Below are 24,820 nucleotides of genomic sequence, written 5' to 3'. Positions count from 1 at the left end.
ATGTTTGGGTGGCAGAATGAACAAATCAATAGTACGGCAAAAATAGTTTCATTTTTTACGTCGTTCCTCATGCGACGACTTTATTCTCCGGGTCGGTGCTATTACTGCAGTAGAAGCCAAACAAAACAACAAAAAAATACAAATCTGGTATCACCACTAAGTTTTTTTTTTTTTTTTAAACACCAAAAACAAGTTTTATGTTACCGACAGAATCATGTAACAGCTTGCTGCAGAATTAAGTTTTTTTGGTCGCCGCGACATTGTATTGAAATCCAATAATGGGCGATCAAATGATTGTATCTGCACCAAAATGGTATCATTAAAAATGTCAGCTCAGCACACAAAAAACAGGCCCTCACCCGACCCCAGATCACCAAAAATGAAGACGCTACGGATATTGGAAAATGGCGCAGTTTTTGTTTTTTTTTAAATAAAGTTTGGAATTTTTTTTCACCACTTACATAAAAAAGAACCTAGACATGTTTTGGGTCTATGAACTCGTAATAACCTCGTGAATCACAATGGCTGGTCAGTTTTAGCATTTAGTGAACCTAGTAAAAAGGCAAAACAAAAAAAAACAGCTGTGGGATTGCACTTTTTTTTGCAATTTCACCGCACTTGATGGGGGACCTGACAACTGCTCATGACTAGGGTTGAGCGAAACGGGTCGTTCATTTTCATAAGTCGCCGACTTTTGGCAAAGTCGGCGTCTCATGAAACCCGATCCGATCCCAGTGTGGGTCGGCCATGTGGAACGCGAACTTGGCGCCAAAGTCGCGTTTCAAATGACGCCTTCCCCGCCATTTTTTTGAGCCAATTAATTGTGGGCAGCGTGATGACATAGGTTCCGGCTCCTGCGGCATCATAGTGCTATGTTACGTTTTCGGACGTAGTAATTTCCGGAGTCAAAAAATAACATATGCCTTGCACGGAGGAGAGAGAGAGAGAGAGAGACAGAGAGACAGAGAGACAGAGAGACAGAGAGACAGAGAGACAGAGAGACAGAGAGACAGAGAGACAGAGAGAGAGAGAGAGAGAGAGAGAGAGAGAGAGAGAATAAAAAAAAAAATTTCATTGACATACATTGGGTTTCGTGTTCCGGGTCCGGAACCCGACTTTACAGTAGAATCGGCCGATTCCATACGATCCGACATCCGAGAAGGTCGGGTTTCACAAAACCCACCTCGATCCTAAAAAAGCTAAGGTCGCTCAACCCTACTCATGACCTGCTATGTACGTAATTGGTCATTAAGGGGTTAAATACACCTTCCCACAATCTCCACTCCCCTTTCTTTGATTGACAGCTCTGGCTTCATAGGGCCAGACAAGAGTGGAGTTATATGGAAACCAAGCAGGTGTGAAAGTGTACATAATTGTTTGACTCAGCCATGCAGTCAGTACCTTTAAGCCAAATATAGGTCAGTGGGGTGTTAGATAAAAGCCTTATCTGATAAAATTGGATGCATCACAGACCATTGCTGACTGTGACGGATTAGAACAGACCTGTCATATGCATAATGGATCCTGTTAAGGTACCTTCACACTAAACAACAACGATCTGTGACGTTGCAGCGTCCTGGTTAGCGATCTCGTTGTGTTTGACACGCAGCAGCAATCTGGATCCTGCTGTGATATCGCTGGTCGGAGCTAGAAGTCCAGAACTTTATTTGGTCGTCAGACCGGCGTGTATCGTCGTGTTTGACAGCAAAAGCAACGATGCCAGCAAGGTTTCTTCATGGAGCGAACTGGAGCGAACAACCAGTACGTCACTGGATCGCTCCTGCATCGTTCTGCTGTTGCCGGTGTCTGACGGCGCCTAGCGACCTAAACAGCGACGCTGCAGCGATCGGCTCGTTGTCTATATCGCTGCAGCGTCGCTTAATGTGACGGTACCTTAAGGACGGTTTCACATTTGCGGTTGTGTCCGCAGCGTTTCTTCCGCAAATATCCGCGTGCGTTGTGTTTTCCTATATTTAACATTAGGGAGGCATGTGTCTGCGATCGGCTGCGTTTTGCCGCGTTTGACGACGCATGCGTAGTTTCGTCTTCTGCGGCTTGGCGCGGTAAACGCAACATGTAGTAATTTTAGAGGCGTCAATTTGCCGCCTAGAAACGTATGCGGTTGTTAGCGCAAGGAATGCGGCAAAAAAAAAAATGCATTACTATCTATGGGAACGCATGCGTACACGTCTTTGCGTACGCATGCGTTTGATGCGCTTGCGTACTTCGGACTGCACATGCCCATAAAAGACACACCCTCCTGGAAATATCAAACACATGTGCATAAAAAGAGCAAAAGCATGTAAAGACGCATGCAAACGCTGCGTTTTTTTACCATCATGCGTAAGCTGATGCGGATAAAAAACGCTGTGTTTAAAGATGTTTGCATGCGTTTGCGGATGATACGCTGCGGACTTAACCGCAAATGTGAAAGTAGCCTAAAACATGAGGCTAATTTGAACAATAGCCACGCATAGTAAAATTACTGAAAATTGTACTGGCACATCCACATACAGGCTCAGAAATGCAATTAAATTACCGTATATAGATTTCATACAAAAAAAGAAAGCCAGCCTGCTCACCTATTACTTGCATACGCTAGAAGAGAATATTTTTTTAGACTCCACAATTAATCTACAAAATTCCCATCATAGTGTCTGGTGCGTTCTAATAATTAACCTTACACATGCAGTTAATCATTAGCAATGGCTAGATCTATATTTGTACAACACCGTATAACCAAGTGAATGCTGAGCACCTTCCACAGAACGTATGCCACGTATCATACATACTGCAATGTCCAGATATTCCTTACGGTACAAAGCCCTTCCATGCACATATACTAACTACATGGTGCAATAAAGTCTGTATCTCCTCGTGCAACAGGACATATCAGACATTTCATCTTTTTTTCTTACATACTCATTAGAAGTGCAAAACCCTTAGTAAGGAGGGACAACTCCAGACAAGAATGCCAGGTTTTCTGAATTTGCAGAATAAATCATATGAATTAAAAATAACTTTATATTTATGTTGCATTAGAATATAGTATCTGCAGATTGTATGTTCTCCTGGGTTTGCCAGGGTTTCCTTCTGGTTCTCGGTTTTCATGCCACGCGCCAAAGACATCCTGATAGGAATTTATAATGTGGGACAGTGCTGCGGAATTAATGGCGCTATATAGGTATAATAATTAAGACATACTTCACAAATCAAAATTACGAACATAAAAAAATATCATACAATCAAATCCAAGCTTGTGCCTTAAGTTGTCTACTCGGCACTCAATAGGACTGGACTCTACGTACCCGCTTTAGTGGGACAGTGCTACGAAACCAGTTGTAGTCTGGGGAGATCTTGATGGCTCCCATGTCGCAGAGTAAAGTTCAGGCAGATCTGCGGGGAGGAGAGAAGGCATGTGATGAGTTATCAGGAGACACAGAGCCTCGCTATGTGTGCTGGCTCATGCTGTGCTATGCAGGAGGGACCACCCACCACACATACAATACATATATATTTTTTAATACAGAATAAGCAGTTTCACACAAGTACACAATGGGCTATTATTACAAAATAGGAAATGCAATGGACAATTAAATTAATATGTTAATTTCCTTAAAATAAACTGCATACCTTATTAAGTGGATCTCTTAGACCTGATGAAGCTGGTGTACTTTGAAAATCCATGTAAAGAATGTCGGTGTAATGGTTTCCCTCATGATCTTAAATAGGACTCTTCAAACGTTTCATGTTCAAGTGGACACAGGATATAATGGTGGCTGCAGAGTGCTATTTAGCGCCTAACGAGTTAGCACCTACTTGGACTTCACAAAAGTTATCAGATCTTTGTCACAGGGGGCGTGTACTTCTCCCTGTATAATGCTGACCAATCATAAGCAGGCAGCAACACAGCAGAAAAAGAACACGCCCCCACCATCGCTTAGAGCAGGTTCCACAGTGTGTGAGATGTAAGGATACTGCCCCGATCTCCTGGTCTAACCTCCTATGTGATCAGAAAACAACAGATGACCAACACCTTCAGATGAGGTCTCTGTGAGGTGACATATAGTATATACACCAAACGACAGCCCGGATCTCACTGCAGAGCAATTATAAGTTGCCTGAACACAACACACACACAAGTGTAACTACATCTCACACACAGAAACCTGCTCTGAGCCATGGTGGGGCATGTTCTTTTCTATGAGTGTTGCTGCCCACTTATGATTCGGCAGCATTATACAGGTGAAAAAGTACAAGCACCCAGTGATAACTATCTGAAAACACCCACTTAGACTTAATAAAAAACATTCCGCAGCCAACATTACATTGCTACTCCAGTTCCACATGAAACATCAGAGGATCATACAACCATTCTGACATGGATTTTCAAAGTAAATACACCAGCCTCATCAAGGCTGACTGATTTATTGTATATAATGTGAAGCCTGATGACAGTAACTTCATTTATATTAGCATTGACTAGTTTTCCCTGTTAACAAAATCGACCTTACACCATGTTCTAACATTGAGTAAACAGCGATTTTATCAGTAGAGGACTAGTAAACCTGCTGCCAGGTAGTCCTCCATATTCAGGAGCGGTGACTGAATCCGGGCTGGCAGCACCACTATAACAAAGCCTGAGGCTGCCAGAAGAAGTAAAGTTATGTCAATTTCCTCCCAGAAGTGTGCACGGCTTCAAAACGCTATTTACCTGCAGAATAACCCCATAGCTTCAGGTTTATACTGCTGGGCTCCAGTGCCCCATTCTCAGGGTTATAGAGCCCCAATGTCCAGATCACTTGGGGTCCCAGATGTCGGACTGCAGGGACGAGCAAGTTATCCCTCATCCTGCATATAGGCTATAAATTTATTTATTTTAGGAATAACCCTGTACAATAACAAAACAAGCGGCAAACCAAGGATGTGCAACATACGGTATGTGAAAAAGACAAAATTACTCTATCAAAGTCTTTGAATATTGGTGATATTTCTCCAAGGAGACCCTGTAACGCTGGGATTTTACTTGCACTGTTTGGATTTTATGGGCTTGTCGTCACCTCTGCAGTTGGGGCCATCTCAGTGCAAATTAGAACAAAGCATCATTCTGGACAAATATCAGATGCATCACATGGGGAACTAATTCTCTTGGCAGAGAATCTGAACAGGAAGCAGAAAACAGAAGTATTACATAAGTCACACACAATCCGATGCCTGCAGGCACAAACTCGTGAAAGTGTGACCATGGATTAAAAAAAAAAAAAAAAAAAGACAGCGGCTGTCGGAATAGGGTTAAAAAAATAATATATATATATATATATATATATATATATATATATATATATATATATATATAAATATAATCGTTACTGAGACAACAGATTCCTAACCTGGAGGAAAAAGCAGCTGTTTAGTAGGACAACAAGTCTCAATGTATAATGTGAATATGTATGTAAGAGTCACCAGTTTGACTAATCATTCTTCAAAAAAAAAATAAAAATAAATAATGGAGCTCCACACTGCAAGAAGGCACACTTGATTTGAAGTTTTTATATTTGCCTAGTCTTGAAAAAAAAAAAAGGTAAAGTAAAAAAAACAAGCAAAAAAAAAACCAAAACAGGAATCTGGAATAAAGTCTAAATGTGCAATGTGAACAAGCCTCTTCGGGTATGTGTCCACGTTCAGGAAACGCAGCGTCCAGATGTTACAGCATAGTGAAGGGGATTTAATGAAATCCCATCTCCACTGTGCATTAAAAAACGCATGCGTTTTTCCCACGAAAACGCACAAGCGTTGCGTTTTTTCAGAACGCAGCATGTTGCTACAATGAGCAAAACACGCAGGAACACCGCAGGTGACCTGCCAGTGACCTCAGGTGCATTTTTGGTCAGGATTTTACCTGCATAAAATCCTGACCAAAGCCTGAAGCAAACCTGAACGTGGACACATACCCTAAGGCTACTTTCACACTAGCGTCGGGCTCGGTCCGTCGCAGTGCGTCGGGCCGAGGTCACCGACGCTAGCGTTGTCTCCGCCGCACAACGGGGGCAGCGGATGCATTTTTCCAGCGCATCCGCTGCCCCGTTGTGAGGTGCGGGGAAGTGCAAGGAGGTGGGGGCGGAAAAACGTTACATGTAACGTTTTTTGCTCCCGACGGTCCACCACAACACGGCGCAACCGTCGCACGACGGTTGCGACGTGTGTCAATGCGTCGCAAATGCGTCACTAATGTTAGTCAATGCAGAAAAAAAATGCATCCTGCAAGCACTTTTGCAGGATGCGTTTTTTTCGGCAAAACGACGCATTGCGACATATTGCAGTTAACACTAGTGTGAAAGTAGCCTAAGATGGTTCACAATATAACTGATCATTTATAATAAATGCAGCTCCCCCTTACAAGATCTGGCAGTTAAATGGCATTTCTACAGTAACCTCATCTAGGAAATATGGCAATGCCAAAGAACAGGAGCCTGGAGTAAGATCCCAAAGTATGGTGTGAATAAACGTGTAGGAAAGTTCACAGTAGGACTAATTATTCATGATGAGCTTCTCATGCTCCCAAATCAGACTGACCTGTTTACAGTAGCCTAATCTGAAAAACATGGCGGTCAGAAAACAGGAGCCTGAAATAAGATCTTGATGTGTAGTGTGAACATGCCCGTGGGATAGTTCACGTATAACCAATCATTCAGAATACATTCAGCTCCTCGTTACAGGCTCACACATTTGATTGACATTTTTATAGTACCCTAGTCTGAAATATATGGCTGTGTCAGAAAACATAAGCGTAAAGTAAGTGTATAGTGTCAAGATACCTGTAAAAAAGTTCTCAGTATAACCGATTACTCATAAATTAGGCTCCATCTTAAAGGCTCACACATTTTATTAACATTTTTATAGTAGCCTAATGTGGAAAATATAGCAATGTTTGAACATGAAAGTCTAGAATAACGTCTCAGTGTGTAGTGTGAACATGTCTGTATGATAGTATGTCTGATCAGTCACAGTAAATACAAGTACACCCATCTAATTAGAGTCTTTGTAATAGCTAGTCAGGAAAAATGGCAGTGTCAACAAACAGAAGACTGAAATGAAGTCTCAATGTGTAGTGTGAACATACCTGTCGGATAGTTCGCAATATAACTGGAGGCAGCGCCACGTTTCTAGCTCGCACCTTATGGCAATGTCAGAAAACAGGAGAGTGGAATAAGGTCTCTCTGTGACCACCATACAATGTCAATGGATATATAGCCTTTTGCGGCCCCCTACAGTTTTATGCCCCTATACAGTAATATCTGTCTTTGTGCTCAAATACAACACTAAAACAATATCCCAGTACAACAGCAGCATCTTTTCAGTTCTGCGTCTCACAAATGTTCTTCTGTGTGATCCAAACACTTCAAACTTGGATTCGTCTGTCCATAACCCTTTTTTCCAATCTTCCTCTGTCCAATGTCTGTGTTCTTTTGCCCATATTAATCTTCTCCTTTTATTAGCCAGTCTCAGACATGGCTTTTTCTTTGCCACTCTGCCCTGAAGGCCAGCATCCCGGAGTCGCCTCTTCACTGTAGACATTGACACTAGCGTTTTGCATGTACTATTTAATGAAGCTGCCAGTTGAGGACCGGTGAGGCGTCGATTTATCAAACTGCAGACTCTAATGTACTTGTCTTGTGGCTCAGTTGTGCAGCGGGGCCTCCCACTTCTCTTTCTACTCTGGTTAGAGCCTGTTTGTGCTCTCCCCTGAAGGGAGTAGTACACACCGTTGTAGGAAATCTTCAGTTTCTTGCCAATTTCTTGCATGGGATAGCCTTCATTTCTTTTTCAAACGTTTTATTGGGATTTTAACAATTTTTAACTGGGTAGGGTAAACTAGGAGGGGGAGGAAGGGAAGGGGAGGGATATGAGATCAGGAAAGGAAACCCCTATGAAAATAGGGGAAAAAAGGCAGGTTTACATACATATAGAAGTCATATTTTTACGATACATCCTGAAAAAGAGTTCCTACATGTGTACATTAGCTTATGATGTAGATTAAAGCATTATTGAAAAAGCTTAAACAGTAACTGAAATATAAGATTATGTGTTGTAGCTCCATAAAACCTGAAAACTAGCCTAAAATAGAGTTCTTATATGTATACATGAGCTTGTGATGTAGATAAATGTATTATTGAATTCAACAACGCTTCCCTCGTGAAAATAATTACTCAAATTGAAATACAAGACTAAATTCTGTAGCACACAGTAAAACCTGTCCGGTCTGGGGTCACCTTAAGTGACCCAGAAACCGCTTGGAGGGCAATGTCCGGTTCAGTATCAGTAAGACAATCAAGTGGAAAATATACTTTTTTCAAGTAGGGTATGATTCCGGTGTGGCCAGAGGGACGGCATCAGGTGGAGTTGTAGAAAATGATAGTCCCACTCTTTTTAGGAGGGTCATTCCCTCCTCCGGACTTGAGAGGGTGTACGCCTTTGAAGCAAGTTTCACATGTAGGTTGGAAGACTTTGTCCACTGGTAGCGGATTCCAGCGTGTGTGAGTCCCCGGGTGGTTTGGAGAAAAGATTTGCGTCTTTGTAACGTTATTTTTGACAGGTCCTTAAAATAAAAAAAAAAAAAAAAAGATAGGTTACTGTATGGGGCTGGGAGAACTTTTGAGTATCTTGTCAACCCAAGAAGGTCGTTTTTAACCCCTGTGGGGAAGAAGGACACTGACGTCGCAGGCAACATGTGAAGGGAGAGATGGAGGCCTTTGGATTCTGAAAACTTTTTCAATTAAATTTTCCCCTTTTGGGTAACAGGTGGGAAATAATTTTAGAAATAAAACTGGCTGTTTTGGTTGAATCGATTCAGGTATGCCTCTTATTTTAATGTTGTCTTTTCTTCTGAAGTCCTCATAATTGGCCAGATATTCTCTGAAGAAGGTGATGTCTTTTTGGATCCCCTCCAGAGAGTCCAAGAATACGTGCGGATTGCCAGTCTGGGCAGGAAGCAAAGTACGATAATTTTGGACCAGAGGTTCCATCCTCCCTTGGTCTTGAAGCAGAGTACCGCAGTCCCTGTTAGGGCAAAATTTAGAGTCACCAACAATAAAATGAGCTAAATCTTTAAAGAGCTGTTTAATAAATGATTCAGAGGCTCTTTCCGTGTTTGGCTGTTGAGAAACGGAAATTTTTGGTTCATAGCCAGTATGATTGTTGCCCCTCTTCAAAATATTTGTTGATGTTAAAAGAGCCCTGCAAATGTCTATCATGAAGCTTTCGGATGGGTGGTCATCGGAAGCTGGAATGTTATCTATTAAAGTAATCGGAGAATGGATCTCGGGTCTCTCATCCTGGTTCTTTTGACTTTGTTTTGTAGGCACATGGGTCTCAAACTCCATAGGGCTCCCTGGAAGGGAATTCTGGGTAGAGGTTACGTTAAAATCTGTGGAATCATGAAAGTCACTGCTCTCGCTATCAGAGTTGTCTGTTATTTTAATATATTCTTCTGAGAGGGTATTTTCTGACCCCTCTGATGCGTCAGAGGAGTTATCTGAGTTATAGTTTATAGACTCCTGTTCCTTTTGGACTCCAATGAGAAGGGGGTTAATTCTGTCACAAAATCTCTGACGTCTCTTTTAAATAGCAGGTTGAATTTTTCCATCATTATGTTTTGTTGTAACTTCAGGTGTATGAGAAAATCGCCCTCTGGAGTGACAGAGGACCAGTCACCATCGTTCCAGGGTTCTGGCGATGACCTTTTAGTAGATGGATCTCTGCTCATTTGACCGTTGTTAGGGATTTCATGGTTCATCCCTGTGGAATTTGGGGTACTGTGAGGTGAGATTAGAGAGGCACAGTTCCTCCAGTTCTGAAGAGAGTGTATGGAGCTATGTGGCAGTGGGGATACTGTTGGCGCTATTCCAGCGCTCCTTATTGGCCAGCCTACTTCTTTCTCTGTCCTTCCACTCCTCAGGCTCCCCACTCTCCCCATTGTCATTTCTGTCCGATTGTCCCTTATTTTTCCTCTCCCCCAATATGCTCCTCAGTAATAGCAGTGAAGTCGCATTGGTGACCAGGGGTGGCACACATTAATATAGGGTGAAGGGTTTGTGGTGTTATATAAGAGTTGTGACGGTCTACTCACCGCATCACCCTTTTCTTCTATTCCCAGCCCCCTCAGCGGCTGGTGTCTTCATGGCTGCTTGGTAGCTGCGGTGTATCCCGCCTGTCATTTTCTCTCCAGTCCTGCTGTATGGGCGCCGCTCGACTTCCGGCTCTACTGTGCTGCTTTGCGGCTTCCGCCGCTTGCTGGGCTTTGCCGGTCGGTGCTTGCTCCAGGCCGGCGTGCAGCTCCCCAGGACCATCCTGTTGCAGCGGCGCGTCCTCTCTCTCCGGCGCCGCTGTATCCTGTAGTTTCGCTTCGGTCGCCGGCCGCAGCTTCGGCACAAACTCAGGAGCGCTGTGCCTTAGCTGTGACGTCATGGGCGCCATCTTGCTTCTCGGGCTGCTCCCGACAAGCTGGGACACCGCTTCATCCCGGCCTCTGTCCTTCGCGCTGCGGGGCTGATCCGGAGCTTTGGCAGCTGTGGGAGTCCTGCCAGTCAGGGGCTTTTTGTGCAGCGGTACTTCTTGCTTCTCTGGCTGATGCTGGGTGTGAGGAGGGCACGGCTCAGTCTTTGCATACCCAGACAAAGTCCTTTCATGCTTGAAAAAGACCAGCATATGGTCGAAACGTCGCTGATGCTATATGGCTAAATAAAGAATTCTTTGGACCATTACACCCGGTGGAGCGCTGTTCTTCTGTGCAGATATTAAAGTCCTTCCATGAGTCCCCAGGCTTCCGTTCCTCTTTGCTCCCTTCTGGCTCCAAACCGGGACGTTCTTGGTAGGAATTGGTCCCTTCCTAGCTTGGCTGGCTCCTGGCATGTTATAAATGCTCTAGGAGTCTAAAAGTCCACTTTTAAGTATTCTTTTTGAAGCTTTTTAAGGGGAATTAGCAGGAGCTCCTGTGGAACACGTCTGCTTCCTTCCCCTGGCAAACCACGCCCCCCCGGATAGCCTTCATTTCTAAGAACAAGAATAGACTGTCGAGTTTCACATGAAAGTTCTTTTTTTCTGGCCATTTTGAGAGTTTAATGGAACCAACAAATGTAATGCTCCAGATTCTCAACTAGCTCAATAGAAGGTCGGGTTTATAGGTTCTCTAATCAGCCAAACTGTCTCTAATCAGTCAAACTGTTTTCAGCTGTGCTAACATACTTGCAAAAGGGTTTTCAAGGGTATGCTAACCATCCATTACCCTTCTTGCACACTTAGCAAACACAAAGTACCATAAGAACACTGGAGTGATGGTTGTTGGAAATGGGCCTCTATACACCTACGAAGATATTGCATAACAAACCAGACGTTTGCAGCTAGAATAGTCATTTACCACGCTGACCATGTGCTGTGCTGGCTTCGTTATATAGATATTTTTTTTCATGTGGGGGGGGGGGGGGGGGGGGGGGACTTCACAGCAGCTCAGGGATTTTATGCTTAAATATAAACACAAATCCATTTAACATTAGGTTGGCCTACCAATACCATCCCACTAGGGTTGACTTCTTGGACGTCACTCTGGAGCTCGACATGGCTCGATGCATCCAGACTGACGTCTTTCGAAAACCAACTTCTGTTAACGCTTTGATTCGTACTGATTCAGCTCACAACCCTGCCACTATCAGAGCTGTCCCGGTCGGACAGTTCCTGAGGGTGAGACGGATCTGCTCATCTGACCAAAAATTTTATAGTCAAGCCGCTGATTTTCAGTCCCGTTTTCTAGCACGCGGCTACAGCCGTAGGAGCATTAAGCGTGGCTTCGATAGGGCCAGGAAAACTCGGCGTAGTGACCTGCTATACACAACGAAAAAACAGAAAGCAAGAGCTAATAATGATACGATCAGGTTTATTGGTACATATAACCATGAATGGCAAAACATCAGGGGCATCTTGAGTAAGCACTGGTCTATCTTGAAGACAGAGCCCGCCCTGGGGACCAGTCTTGGAGATTTTCCTGCCATGACTGCCAGAAGAGCACTAATATTGGCAACCTTCTGGTCAGGAGTCATTATGTTCCACCCATCAAGAACATTTTTGGCACTCAGGGCCTCCTTCTGGGGTGTTTCCAGTGTGGCCACTGCCTAGCTTGCGCGAATGTCCAGCGCATCTCTACTTTAGAAACATCAGATGGCCTCAAACAATTTAAAGTCAGACAGCACATTACTTGTGGCACAAGTAATGTCATCTATTATGCCACATGTGCTTGTCCCCGGATTTACGTTGGCCTCAAGTCTAGGGAACTCAGAGTGAGGGTGCGCGAGCATGTCCGGGACATTCACGCAGCTGGGGCGGTGGTCGATCCCTCTGAGCTGACGACAATCCCGCGTCATTTTAGGACTTCTCACAATTGTGACGCGGGATCTCTTCGGGTCAGGGGGATCGAGAGTCTACACCTGGAGGTGAGGGGTGGGAATTATAAAAAACTTTTGGCCCAACGAGAGGCAAACTGGATAGTGCGCCTCAACACTATGGTACCAAATGGGTTAAATGAGGCGTTGAGCTTTTCCTCGTTCTTATGATGAATAGACTATTCCCTGAAATTCACGAAATCGTCCCCTTTTTTCACCATTGTGCACACCCTTGATGACAATTCTAGATCCTAATATTGTTCTTAATGTTTTAATTTTTAAATCTTTTCTATTATCTTTACAGTTTTTAGTAAATTTCGCCGGACAAGGCTGGTATGGGCTACAGGACAATAGGCAGCTTGGTGAGAAGGAAACAATTGTTGGTGCAATTGTCAAAAAAATTGGAAGAAACATGAGATGGCTGTCAATCTCCCTCAGTCTGGGACTCCATGCAAGATCTCAGCCTCATGGAGTAAGGAGGATTCCAAGAAAGGTCAGCAATCAGGCCAAAACTACACGGGAGGACCTGCTCAATGAACCGAAGAGAGGTGTCACCACAGTCTCAAACATTTCCGTTAGTAACACACTACACGATCATGGATTAAAAACCTGCAGGGCACACAAGGTCCTCCTGCTCCCACCAGCACATGTCTAGGCCCTTTTGAAGTTTGCCAATGACCATTTAGATGCATGTGAGAAGGTCACATGGTCAGATGAGACCAAAATAGAGCTTTTTGGTATCAACTCCACTCGCCTTGTTTTGGAGGAGAGTTCAACCCCAAGAACACCATTCCAACAGTGAAGCATGGTCAGGGAAAACTCATACTTTGAGGGTGTTTTTCTGCAAAGAGGACAGGGCGAATGCACTGTACTAAGAGGGAGGATGGATGGGGTCAGGTATTGCAAGATTTTGGCCAACAACCTCCTTTCCTCAGTACGTGCATTGAAGATGGGTCCTGGCTGGGTCTTCCAGCATAGCAATGACCCAAAACACACATCCAGGGCAACTACTGTAAGGAGTGGTTCCGTAAGGCTGGGGTCACACTTGCATGTGCAATGCAAGAAACTCGCATCAATACCTGGGCACTGCTGCCGGCACTCGATCGGAGCATGCGGCTGCATAGAAATACATGCAGCTGAACGCTCTGGTCCCGAGTGACGGGTATTGATGCGAGTTTCTTGCATGGCACATGCAAGTGTGACCCCGGTCTAAGGCTATGTTCACACTTTGCGGTTTTTGCTGCGGATCCGCAGTGGATTTGACGCTGCGGATCCGCAGCAGTTTTCCATGCAGGGTACAGTACAATGTTACCCTATGGAAAACAAAAACCGCTGTGCCCACATTGCGGAAAATCCCGGAAAAAAATGCACGGAATTGCTGCGGAAAAAAAGAAGGAGCATGTCACTTCTTTCTGCGGATTCCGCAGCAGTTTTCAACATGCACCAATAGGAAAGTGCTGTTGAAAACCTGCAGAGGAATCCGCAGAAGAAACCGCAGGAAAATCCGCAGTGAAAACCGCAGCGGTTTTGCACTGCGGATTTTCCAATTCCGCAGCGGAAAAATCCGCAGAAGAATCCGCAAAGTGTGAACGAGCCCTAAGAAGCATTTCAGGATCCTGGAGTTGCCTAGCCAGTTTCCAGACCTGAACCCAATAGAAAATTTTTGCAGGGAGCTGAAATTCAATTTTTCACAGTGACAGCCCCGAAACCTGAAGGATCGGGAGAAGATCTGTATGGAGGGGTGGGCCAAAATCCCTGCTGCAGTGTGTGCAAACTTTGTCAAGTCCTGGCCCCAGCACATTTCTATAAATCATCTAGCTAAAGGTACCTTCACACTAAACAACTTTCCAACGAGAACGACAACGACCCGTGACGTTGCAGCGTCCTGGTTAGCGATCTCGTTGTGTTTGACACGCAGCAGCAATCTGGATCCTGCTGTGATATCGCTGGTCGGAGCTAGAAGTCCAGAATTTTATTTGGTCGTCAGACCGGCTTGTATCGTTGTGTTTGACAGCAAAAGCAACAATGCCTGCAATGTTTCTTCATGGAGCGAACTGGAGCGAACAACCAGCGAGAACGATAAGTACGTCACTGGATCGCTCCTGCATCGTTCTGCTGTTGCCGGTGTCTGACGTCTCCTAGCGACCTAAACAGCGACGCTGCAGCGATCGGCTCGTTGTCTATATCGCTGCAGCGTCGCTTAATGTGACAGTACCTTAAGGAAACTGAAGCTAAACTAATCAGATTTGCAGACAAAGATAGGAGGGAAAGCGAACACTAGAGAACACAGAACGGATTCAGAAGGATCTACAATAGATAAGCTGGAACAATGGGCAGCGACTAAGGGTACTGTCACACAGTGCAATTTTGATCGCTACGACGGTACGATTCGTGACGTTCTAGCGATATCGTTACGATATCGCAGTGTCTGACACGCAGCAGCGATCAGGGACCCTGCTGAGAATCGTACGTCGTAGCAGATCGTTTGGAACTTTCTTTCGTCGCTTGATCACCCGCTGACATCGCTGGATCGTTGTGTGTGACACCGATCCAGCGATGTGTTCGCTTGTAACCAGGGTAAACATCGGGTAACTAAGTGCAGGGCCGCGCTTAGTAACCCGATGTTTACCCTGGTTACCAGCGTAAACGTAAAAAAACCAAACAGTACATACTTACATTCTGGTGTCTGTCCTCCGGCGTCTCAGCTTCTCTGCACTGTGAGCGCCTGCCGGCCGGAAAGCGAGCACAGCGGTGACGCGGTGACGTCACCGCTCTGCTTTCCGGCTATGGTGCTTACACAGTGGAGAGAAGCAGAACGCCGGGGGACAGACACCGGAATGTAAGTATGTACGGTTTGTTTTTTTTACGTTTACGCTGGTAACCAGGGTAAACATCGGGTTACTAAGCGCGGCCCTGCGCTTAGTAACCCGATGTTTACCCGGGGACTTCGGCATCGCTCCAGCGCCGTGATTGCAACGTGTGACCGCAGTCTACGACGCTGGAGCGATAATCATACGACGCTGCGACGTCACGGATCGTGCCGTCGTAGCGATCAAAATTGCACTGTGTGACAGTACCCTAATAGAATGGTATTTAACAGGGAGAAATGCAAGATTCTACATTCTGGGAAAGAAAAACGAAAATTACATCTACAGAATGGGAGGAATAGAACTAATGTTTGGCTTGCAAAAAATAAAGCTAAAAAAAAAAAAACTTAATAGCTGTCTCCAAATATATGAAGGGTTGTCACAGTGCAGAGGGATCATAATTATTCTCATTTTCACATGGAAACACGAGAAGCAATGGGATGAAACTGAATGGGAGGAGATACAGATTAGATATTAGAAAAAACTTTTGACAGTGAGGGTGATCAATGAGTGGAACAGTTCTGGGATGGCCCAACACATGCCCCCTCGTACTCAGCAAACACCCCTGAAGAGCGGCGCCCCCTCGTGACCAGCACATACCCCTGGGGCACCCCCTTGTGTACAGCGCATACCCCTGCAAAGCAGAACCCCTTTGTGTACAGCGCATACCCCTGCAGAGCGGCGCCCCTTGTGTACAGCGCATACCCCTGCAGAGCGGCGCCCCCTTGTGTACAGCGCATACCCCTGCAAAGCAGAACCCCTTTGTGTACAGCGCATACCCCTGCAGAGCGGCGCCCCTTGTGTACAGCGCATACCCCTGCAAAGCAGAACCCCTTTGTGTACAGCGCATACCCCTGCAGAGCGGCGCCCCTTGTGTACAGCGCATACCCCTGCAGAGCGGCGCCCCCTTGTGTACAGCGCATACCCCTGCAGAGCGGCGCCCCCTTGTGTACAGCGCATACCCCTGCAGAGCGGCGCCCCCTTGTGTACAGCGCATACCCCTGCAGAGCGGCGCCCCCTTGTGTACAGCGCATACCCCTGCAGAGCGGCGCCCCCTTGTGTACAGCGCATACCCCTGCAGAGCGGCGCCCCCTTGTGTACAGCGCATACCCCTGCAGAGCGGCGCCCCCTTGTGTACAGCGCATACCCCTGCAGAGCGGCGCCCCCTTGTGTACAGCGCATACCCCTGCAGAGCGGCGCCCCCTTGTGTACAGCGCATACCCCTGCAGAGCGGCGCCCCCTTGTGTACAGCGCATACCCCTGCAGAGCGGCGCCCCCTTGTGTACAGCGCATACCCCTGCAGAGCGGCGCCCCCTTGTGTACAGCGCATACCCCTGCAGAGCGGCGCCCCCTTGTGTACAGCGCATACCCCTGCAGAGCGGCGCCCCCTTGTGTACAGCGCATACCCCTGCAGAGCGGCGCCCCCTTGTGTACAGCGCATACCCCTGCAGAGCGGCGCCCCCTTGTGTACAGCGCATACCCCTGCAGAGCGGCGCCCCCTTGTGTACAGCGCATACCCCTGCAGAGCGGCGCCCCCTTGTGTACAGCGCATACCCCTGCAGAGCGGCGCCCCCTTGTGTACAGCGCATACCCCTGCAGAGCGGCGCCCCCTTGTGTACAGCGCATACCCCTGCAGAGCGGCGCCCCCTTGTGTACAGCGCATACCCCTGCAGAGCGGCGCCCCCAATGTGTACAGCGCATACCCCTGCAGAGCGGCGCCCCCTTGTGTACAGCACATACCCCTGCAGAGCGGCGCCCCCTTGTGTACAGCACATACCCCTGCAGAGCGGCGCCCCCTTGTGTACAGCACATACCCCTGCAGAGCGGCGCCCCCTTGTGTACAGCACATACCCCTGCAGAGCGGCGCCCCCTTGTGTACAGCACATACCCCTGCAGAGCGGCGCCCCCTTGTGTACAGCACATACCCCTGCAGAGCGGCGCCCCCTTGTGTACAGCACATACCCCTGCAGAGCGGCGCCCCCTTGTGTACAGCACATACCCCTGCAGAGCGGCGCCCCCTTGTGTACAGCACATACCCCTGCAGAGCGGCGCCCCCTTGTGTACAGCACATACCCCTGCAGAGCGGCGCCCCCTTGTGTACAGCACATACCCCTGCAGAGCGGCGCCCCCTTGTGTACAGCACATACCCCTGCAGAGCGGCGCCCCCTTGTGTACAGCACATACCCCTGCAGAGCGGCGCCCCCTTGTGTACAGCACATACCCCTGCAGAGCGGCGCCCCCTTGTGTACAGCACATACCCCTGCAGAGCGGCGCCCCCTTGTGTACAGCACATACCCCTGCAGAGCGGCGCCCCCTTGTGTACAGCACATACCCCTGCAGAGCGGCGCCCCCTTGTGTACAGCACATACCCCTGCAGAGCGGCGCCCCCTTGTGTACAGCACATACCCCTGCAGAGCGGCGCCCCCTTGTGTACAGCACATACCCCTGCAGAGCGGCGCCCCCTTGTGTACAGCACATACCCCTGCAGAGCGGCGCCCCCTTGTGTACAGCACATACCCCTGCAGAGCGGCGCCCCCTTGTGTACAGCACATACCCCTGCAGAGCGGCGCCCCCTTGTGTACAGCACATACCCCTGCAGAGCGGCGCCCCCTTGTGTACAGCACATACCCCTGCAGAGCGGCGCCCCCTTGTGTACAGCACATACCCCTGCAGAGCGGCGCCCCCTTGTGTACAGCACATACCCCTGCAGAGCGGCGCCCCCTTGTGTACAGCACATACCCCTGCAGAGCGGCGCCCCCTTGTGTACAGCACATACCCCTGCAGAGCGGCGCCCCCTTGTGTACAGCACATACCCCTGCAGAGCGGCGCCCCCTTGTGTACAGCACATACCCCTGCAGAGCGGCGCCCCCTTGTGTACAGCACATACCCCTGCAGAGCGGCGCCCCCTTGTGTACAGCACATACCCCTGCAGAGCGGCGCCCCCTTGTGTACAGCACATACCCCTGCAGAGCGGCGCCCCCTTGTGTACAGCACATACCCCTGCAGAGCGGCGCCCCCTTGTGTACAGCACATACCCCTGCAGAGCGGCGCCCCCTTGTGTACAGCACATACCCCTGCAGAGCGGCGCCCCCTTGTGTACAGCACATACCCCTGCAGAGCGGCGCCCCCTTGTGTACAGCACATACCCCTGCAGAGCGGCGCCCCCTTGTGTACAGCACATACCCCTGCAGAGCGGCGCCCCCTTGTGTACAGCACATACCCCTGCAGAGCGGCGCCCCCTTGTGTACAGCACATACCCCTGCAGAGCGGCGCCCCCTTGTGTACAGCACATACCCCTGCAGAGCGGCGCCCCCTTGTGTACAGCACATACCCCTGCAGAGCGGCGCCCCCTTGTGTACAGCACATACCCCTGCAGAGCGGCGCCCCCTTGTGTACAGCACATACCCCTGCAGAGCGGCGCCCCCTTGTGTACAGCACATACCCCTGCAGAGCGGCGCCCCCTTGTGTACAGCACATACCCCTGCAGAGCGGCGCCCCCTTGTGTACAGCACATACCCCTGCAGAGCGGCGCCCCCTTGTGTACAGCACATACCCCTGCAGAGCGGCGCCCCCTTGTGTACAGCACATACCCCTGCAGAGCGGCGCCCCCTTGTGTACAGCACATACCCCTGCAGAGCGGCGCCCCCTTGTGTACAGCACATACCCCTGCAGAGCGGCGCCCCCTTGTGTACAGCACATACCCCTGCAGAGCGGCGCCCCCTTGTGTACAGCACATACCCCTGCAGAGCGGCGCCCCCTTGTGTACAGCACATACCCCTGCAGAGCGGCGCCCCCTTGTGTACAGCACATACCCCTGCAGAGCGGCGCCCCCTTGTGTACAGCACATACCCCTGCAGAGCGGCGCCCCCTTGTGTACAGCACATACCCCTGCAGAGCGGCGCCCCCTTGTGTACAGCACATACCCCTGCAGAGCGGCGCCCCCTTGTGTACAGCACATACCCCTGCAGAGCGGCGCCCCCTTGTGTACAGCGCATACCCCTGCAGAGCGGCGCCCCCTTGTGTACAGCGCATACCCCTGCAGAGCGGCGCCCCCTTGTGTACAGCGCATACCCCTGCAGAGCGGCGCCCCGTGTACAGCACATACCCCTGCAGAGCGGCGCCCCCAATGTGTACAGCGCATACCCCTGCAGAGCGGCGCCCCCTTGTGTACAGCGCATACCCCTGCAGAGCGGCGCCCCCTTGTGTACAGCGCATACCCCTGCAGAGCGGCGCCCCCTGTGTACAGCACATACCCCTGCAGAGCGGCGCCCCCAATGTGTACAGCACATACCCCTGCAGAGCGGCGCCCCCTTGTGTACAGCGCATACCCCTGCAGAGCGGCGCCCCCTTGTGTACAGCGCATACCCCTGCAGAGCGGCGCCCCCTTGTGTACAGCACATACCCCTGCAGAGCGGCGCCCCCTTGTGTACAGCACATACCCCTGCAGAGCGGCGCCCCCTTGTGTACAGCACATACCCCTGCAGAGCGGCGCCCCCTTGTGTACAGCACATACCCCTGCAGAGCGGCGCCCCCTTGTGTACAGCACATACCCCTGCAGAGCGGCGCCCCCTTGTGTACAGCGCATACCCCTGCAGAGCGGCGCCCCGTGTACAGCACATACCCCTGCAGAGCGGCGCCCCCAATGTGTACAGCGCATACCCCTGCAGAGCGGCGCCCCCTTGTGTACAGCACATACCCCTGCAGAACGGCGCCCCCTTGTGTACAGCGCATACCCCTGCAGAGCGGCGCCCCCTGTGTACAGCACATACCCCTGCAGAGCGGCGCCCCCAATGTGTACAGCACATACCCCTGCAGAGCGGCGCCCCCTGTGTACAGCGCATACCCCTGCAGAGCAGCGCCCCCTTGTGTACAGCACATACCCCTGCAGAGCGGCGCCCCCTTGTGTACAGCACATACCCCTGCAGAGCGGCGCCCCCTTGTGTACAGCACATACCCCTGCAGAGCGGCGCCCCCTTGTGTACAGCACATACCCCTGCAGAGCGGCGCCCCCTCGTGTACAGCACATACCCCTGCAGAGCGGCGCCCCCTCGTGTACAGCGCATACCCCTGCAGAGCGGCGCCCCCTTGTGTACAGCACATACCCCTGCAGAGCGGCGCCCCCTGTGTACAGCACATACCCCTGCAGAGCGGCGCCCCCAATGTGTACAGCACATACCCCTGCAGAGCGGCGCCCCCTGTGTACAGCGCATACCCCTGCAGAGCAGCGCCCCCTTGTGTACAGCACATACCCCTGCAGAGCGGCGCCCCCTTGTGTACAGCACATACCCCTGCAGAGCGGCGCCCCCTTGTGTACAGCACATACCCCTGCAGAGCGGCGCCCCCTTGTGTACAGCACATACCCCTGCAGAGCGGCGCCCCCTCGTGTACAGCACATACCCCTGCAGAGCGGCGCCCCCTCGTGTACAGCGCATACCTCGGCCCTCGGCACCGGCTGCACCGCTCCCCCCAGTACCACACTCCACTCCACAGTGCTCCTACTTCCGGGTTGTCGCAGACCGTTGTCCACGTGACTCGTCACGTGCCTCGCTGCGGTTCTGTTTATCACGAGTCTCTTACCCCGTGACGTCAAGTTATTAAAACAACAATAACTTGTTAATATTCCGCCATATTAGAGGGGCTGGAGAGGAGTCCGCGATACCTCACACCATGGGTAGTAAATAGCCGCCCACACAGTTTGGTGTTGGCGGAGTACGAAGACCTGTTGCTCTCAGGCTGTGAACTACACATCCCGGCATGCTTTGCAGCTATTTTGCAGTTCAGACGTCTCATAACGCATGCGCAAGGAACTGGCACAACTCTACCACGTGATAACAGGACTTTAGGGTCAGGTCGGGGTGAGTGGTGACGTCACTACAGTAAGCCGCCATTATTAATGCTGTCGGGCTCGGGAAGAATAAACACTGCAACAGTGAAGTGAATGTAAAGTGTGCAGCGCGGGTCCACAAAGAACGCCCGGGGTTCTCCATACAACCCACAGACACACGTCAGAGCGAATCTCCTCTCATCTACGCCCTTTCTGTAAGAACGTCACTACTTGTCATTGACAGGAGTAAAGATGGCGGCTAGTTACGCTCTTGACGTGAATCACATGTTGATTGGCAGCTTCAGCGTAATGACGTCAAATAACGCGAACTGCACGTCCCCGTCACCTTTTCTAGCCTGTGTTTGTGATTGGTTGGGTTGTTGAACCCTGCCGGGCTGACGACATAGCAGGCTGCTGCCGGGCCCGGGACACCGCTGGGCTGCGGCGTCACTCTCCGGTCCCTGTCACCGTGCACCGGCCCAGGAGAGCCAGTGTTCTACTTCCTGCAGCGAGACCGCTCCGTCTGTCACCGGGCACCATGTCCGGCCACAGCTGTTCCTGCGCTGCCAGGATCATCAGCAGCTCCCTGCACAGAGGTGAGTGGGGCCCTGGGGGGACACGTGACTGCCGAGCCTTGTGGAGACCCCTCTCCTGCTGCAAGACCCCCCCGTGCTGTCAGTGAGCAGAAACCGGCCTGTGTGTCTGCAGGCTGTAACCGCAGCTCCGGCTGTGTGCAGAGAACATGGATCCATGACAGAAGAGTCCTCCTCAGTGGGCAGCCTGTGTCCCCCTCACCCTGCGGACCCCCCAGTGGGCAGCCTGTGTCCCCCTCACCCTGCGGACCCCCCAGTGGGCATCCTGTGTCCCCCTCACCCTGCGGATCCCTCCAGTGGGCATCCTGTGTCCCCCTCACCCTGCGGACCCCCCCAGTGGGCAGCCTGTGTCCCCCTCACCCTGCGGACCCCCCCAGTGGGCAGCCTGTGTCCCCCTCACCCTGCGGACCCCCCCAGTGGGCAGCCTGTGTCCCCCTCACCCTGCGGACCCCCCCAGTGGGCAGCCTGTGTCCCCCTCACCCTGCGGACCCCCCCAGTGGGCAGCCTGTGTCCCCCTCACCCTGCGGACCCCCCCCCCAGTGGGCAGCCGGTGTCCCCCTCACCCTGCGGACCATCCCCAGTGGGTAGCCTGTGTCCCCCTCACCCTGCGGACCGGCACCTTGCATCGTATCCCCTCACCCTGCGGACCCCCCAGTGGGCAGCCTGTGTCCCCTCACCCTGTGGACCGGCACCCTGCATCACATCCCCTCACCCTGTGGACCCCCATAGTGGGCAGCCTGTGTCCCCCTCACCCTGCGGACCCCCCCCAGTGGGCAGCCTGTGTCCCCCTCACCCTGCGGACCCCCACCACCACCCTTGTGGGCAGCCTGTGTCCTCACCTTGTGGACCACCCCCCTCAGCACCCTGCATCACATCCCCCTCACCCGGAGGACCCCCCACTGGGCAGCCTGGGTCCCCCTCACCCTGCGGACCCCCCCCCAGCGGGCAGCCTGTGTCCCCCTCACCCTGCGGACCCCCCCCCAGCGGGCAGCCTGTGTCCCCCTCACCCTGCGGACCCCCCCCAGTGGGCAGCCTGTGTCCCCCCTCACCCTGCGGACCCCCCCCAGTGGGCAGCCTGTGTCCCCCTCACCCTGCGGACCCCCCCCCCCAGTGGGCAGCCTGTGTCCCCTCACCCTGCGGTCCCCCACCACCACCCTTGTGGGCAGCCTGTGTCCTCACCTTGTGGACCACCCCCCTCAGCACCCTGCATCACATCCCCCTCACCCGGAGGACCCCCCACTGGGCAGCATGTCCGCCTCACCCTGAGGACCCCCCAGTGGGCAGTCTGTGTCCCCCTCACCCTGCGACTCCCCCACCACCACCCCTGTGGGCAGCCTGTGTCCTCCTCACCCTGCAGACCAGCACCCTGCATCGCATCCCCTCGCCCTACGAACCCCAAGTGGGCAGCCGGTGTTCCCTCACCCTGTGGACCCACCACCACCACCCCTGTGGGCAGCCAGCGTCCCGCTCACTGAGACCCGCACCAATTGTTGAAACAGGGAAATTGTATTCCACACTAATAATATTTATTCCCGTTACCAAATGGAGTGGCAGCTCGGACGCCCGGTCACCGCACCATTCATTGTCTGTGGGACTGCTGGAGAAAGCGGTGTGCAATGCACAGAAGTCCCATAGGTGGTGAATGGAGTGACAGTCTCCTAGGCACACTGCTGTCACACTCCAAGGGTGCTGAGAATTCCCCATTCTGCTGATTGTTGCAGGTCCCAGTGGTCGGACCCCCACTCATCAGCATGTTATCACCTATCCTGTGGCTAAGTGCTAATTTGTTTTCATTGTACAGCTTTGTTCTATTCAACTTCATATACCATAAAATAGACTTTTCTTCCCCTGGACAATTCCTTGTGCCCATTAATGTTATTATTATTATTGTACATTTTTATAGTGCCATTTATTCCATGGCGCTTTACATGTGAAAAGGGGGCAAATATAGACAAATACAACTAAACATGAGCATAAAACACGGCACACAGGTACATAAGGAGGGAGGACCCTGCCCGCGAGGGCTCACTGTCTGCAGGTTTGTTGCTTACCCCAACAGCCACTAAGTGCCCCAGCTTTATGTCCTATTGGCATCACCAATGTCACTATGTAAAAAAGCTGCCTCCTTATCTACGTAACGTCAGAACCCTTGTCAGGGACATTAAGCGTATGTGTTTGAGTATTTTTAGGCTTATGCAGCAGTTTTGGTTTTTTTTATAAGCACCTGTGATATAATCCTATACCTGCTGAAGGAAACTGAACAAGTTTCTTATTGATTTCCATGGGAAACAGGCCTGTATAATGCACATTTGTTTTTTGTTTGTGTTTTTTCTCCTATGAAAAAATGCAAAAAAAAACAAATCGCCACTTTAAGGAAAAAAAAAACCCCTTAAAGGGAACCTGTCACCCCCCAGGCGTTTTTAACTAAAAGAGCCACCTTGTGCAGCAGTAATGCTGCATTCTGACAAGGTGGCTCTTTTAGTTCTGGTTTCTGTAACTGACAAAATAATCCGTTTTCTAATTTGTCCTAAATACCTTTCTTCAGTCCTGGAGGCCGGCCTTTCCCCCCTGCTGCAGACGCCACACAGCCGTCACTCAAGTCTTCTTGGCGCCGGGCGCCGCCTCCTCCTCACCGCTGTTTTGAAATGAGCCGGCGCCTGCGCTCTTTTCTCCTTCCTTGGGCAAGCGCAGTGAGCGCTGCCCATCCTCTGTGCTCATATGCAGTCTAGCTGACTGCGCCTGTGCGGCCGCCCTGCCTGTGAATCCCAGCCCCGCAGTGTGAATAAATCAGAAGACAATGCGGGGCGGGGATTCACAGGCAGGGCGGCCGCACAGGCGCAGTCAGCTAGACTGCATATGAGGACAGACGGGCAGCGCTCACTGCGCCTGCACCAGGCAGGAGAAAAGAGCGCAGGCGCCGGCTCATTTCAAACCAGCGATGAGGAGGCGGCGCCCGGCGCCAAGAAGACTTGAGCGACAGCTGTGTGGCGTCTGCAGCAGGGGGGGAAAGGCCGGCCCCCAGGACTGAAGAAAGGTATTTAGGACAAATTATAAAACTGATTATTTCGGCAGTTACAGCACCAATAACTAAAAGAGCCACCTTGTCAG

General features: G+C 51.0%; 2 protein-coding genes across 5 annotated transcripts in view; one reads left to right on the top strand and one right to left on the bottom strand.

The window, feature by feature from the left end:
• SPG21 (SPG21 abhydrolase domain containing, maspardin) overlaps positions 1–21,039 on the bottom strand; it is a 43,255-nt gene extending 22,216 nt beyond the window's left edge. The window contains exons 1-2 of one of the 3 annotated variants that reach the window (XM_077263331.1): positions 20,730–21,039; positions 3,309–3,396 (exon numbers count right to left, since the gene is read on the bottom strand). In XM_077263331.1, the coding sequence (XP_077119446.1) occupies positions 3,309–3,371 (63 nt within the window). In that variant the 5' untranslated portion in view covers positions 3,372–3,396; positions 20,730–21,039. Of the gene's footprint in view, positions 1–3,308; positions 3,397–20,692 lie in introns of all 3 variants that reach the window. The other 2 variants (XM_077263333.1, XM_077263334.1) reach the window with 2 other exon arrangements.
• A 415-nt stretch (positions 21,040–21,454) lies between these two features.
• CLPX (caseinolytic mitochondrial matrix peptidase chaperone subunit X) overlaps positions 21,455–24,820 on the top strand; it is a 36,852-nt gene continuing 33,486 nt past the window's right edge. The window contains exon 1 of one of the 2 annotated variants that reach the window (XM_077263329.1): positions 21,455–21,715. In XM_077263329.1, the coding sequence (XP_077119444.1) occupies positions 21,658–21,715 (58 nt within the window). In that variant the 5' untranslated portion in view covers positions 21,455–21,657. The remainder of the gene's footprint in view (positions 21,716–24,820) is intronic. The other variant, XM_077263330.1, reaches the window with a different exon arrangement.

The sequence above is a fragment of the Ranitomeya variabilis genome, chromosome 5 (genome assembly GCF_051348905.1).
Source record: "Ranitomeya variabilis isolate aRanVar5 chromosome 5, aRanVar5.hap1, whole genome shotgun sequence".
Lineage (NCBI taxonomy): Eukaryota > Metazoa > Chordata > Amphibia > Anura > Dendrobatidae > Ranitomeya > Ranitomeya variabilis.
This window is presented reverse-complemented; position numbering and strand designations above follow the sequence as displayed.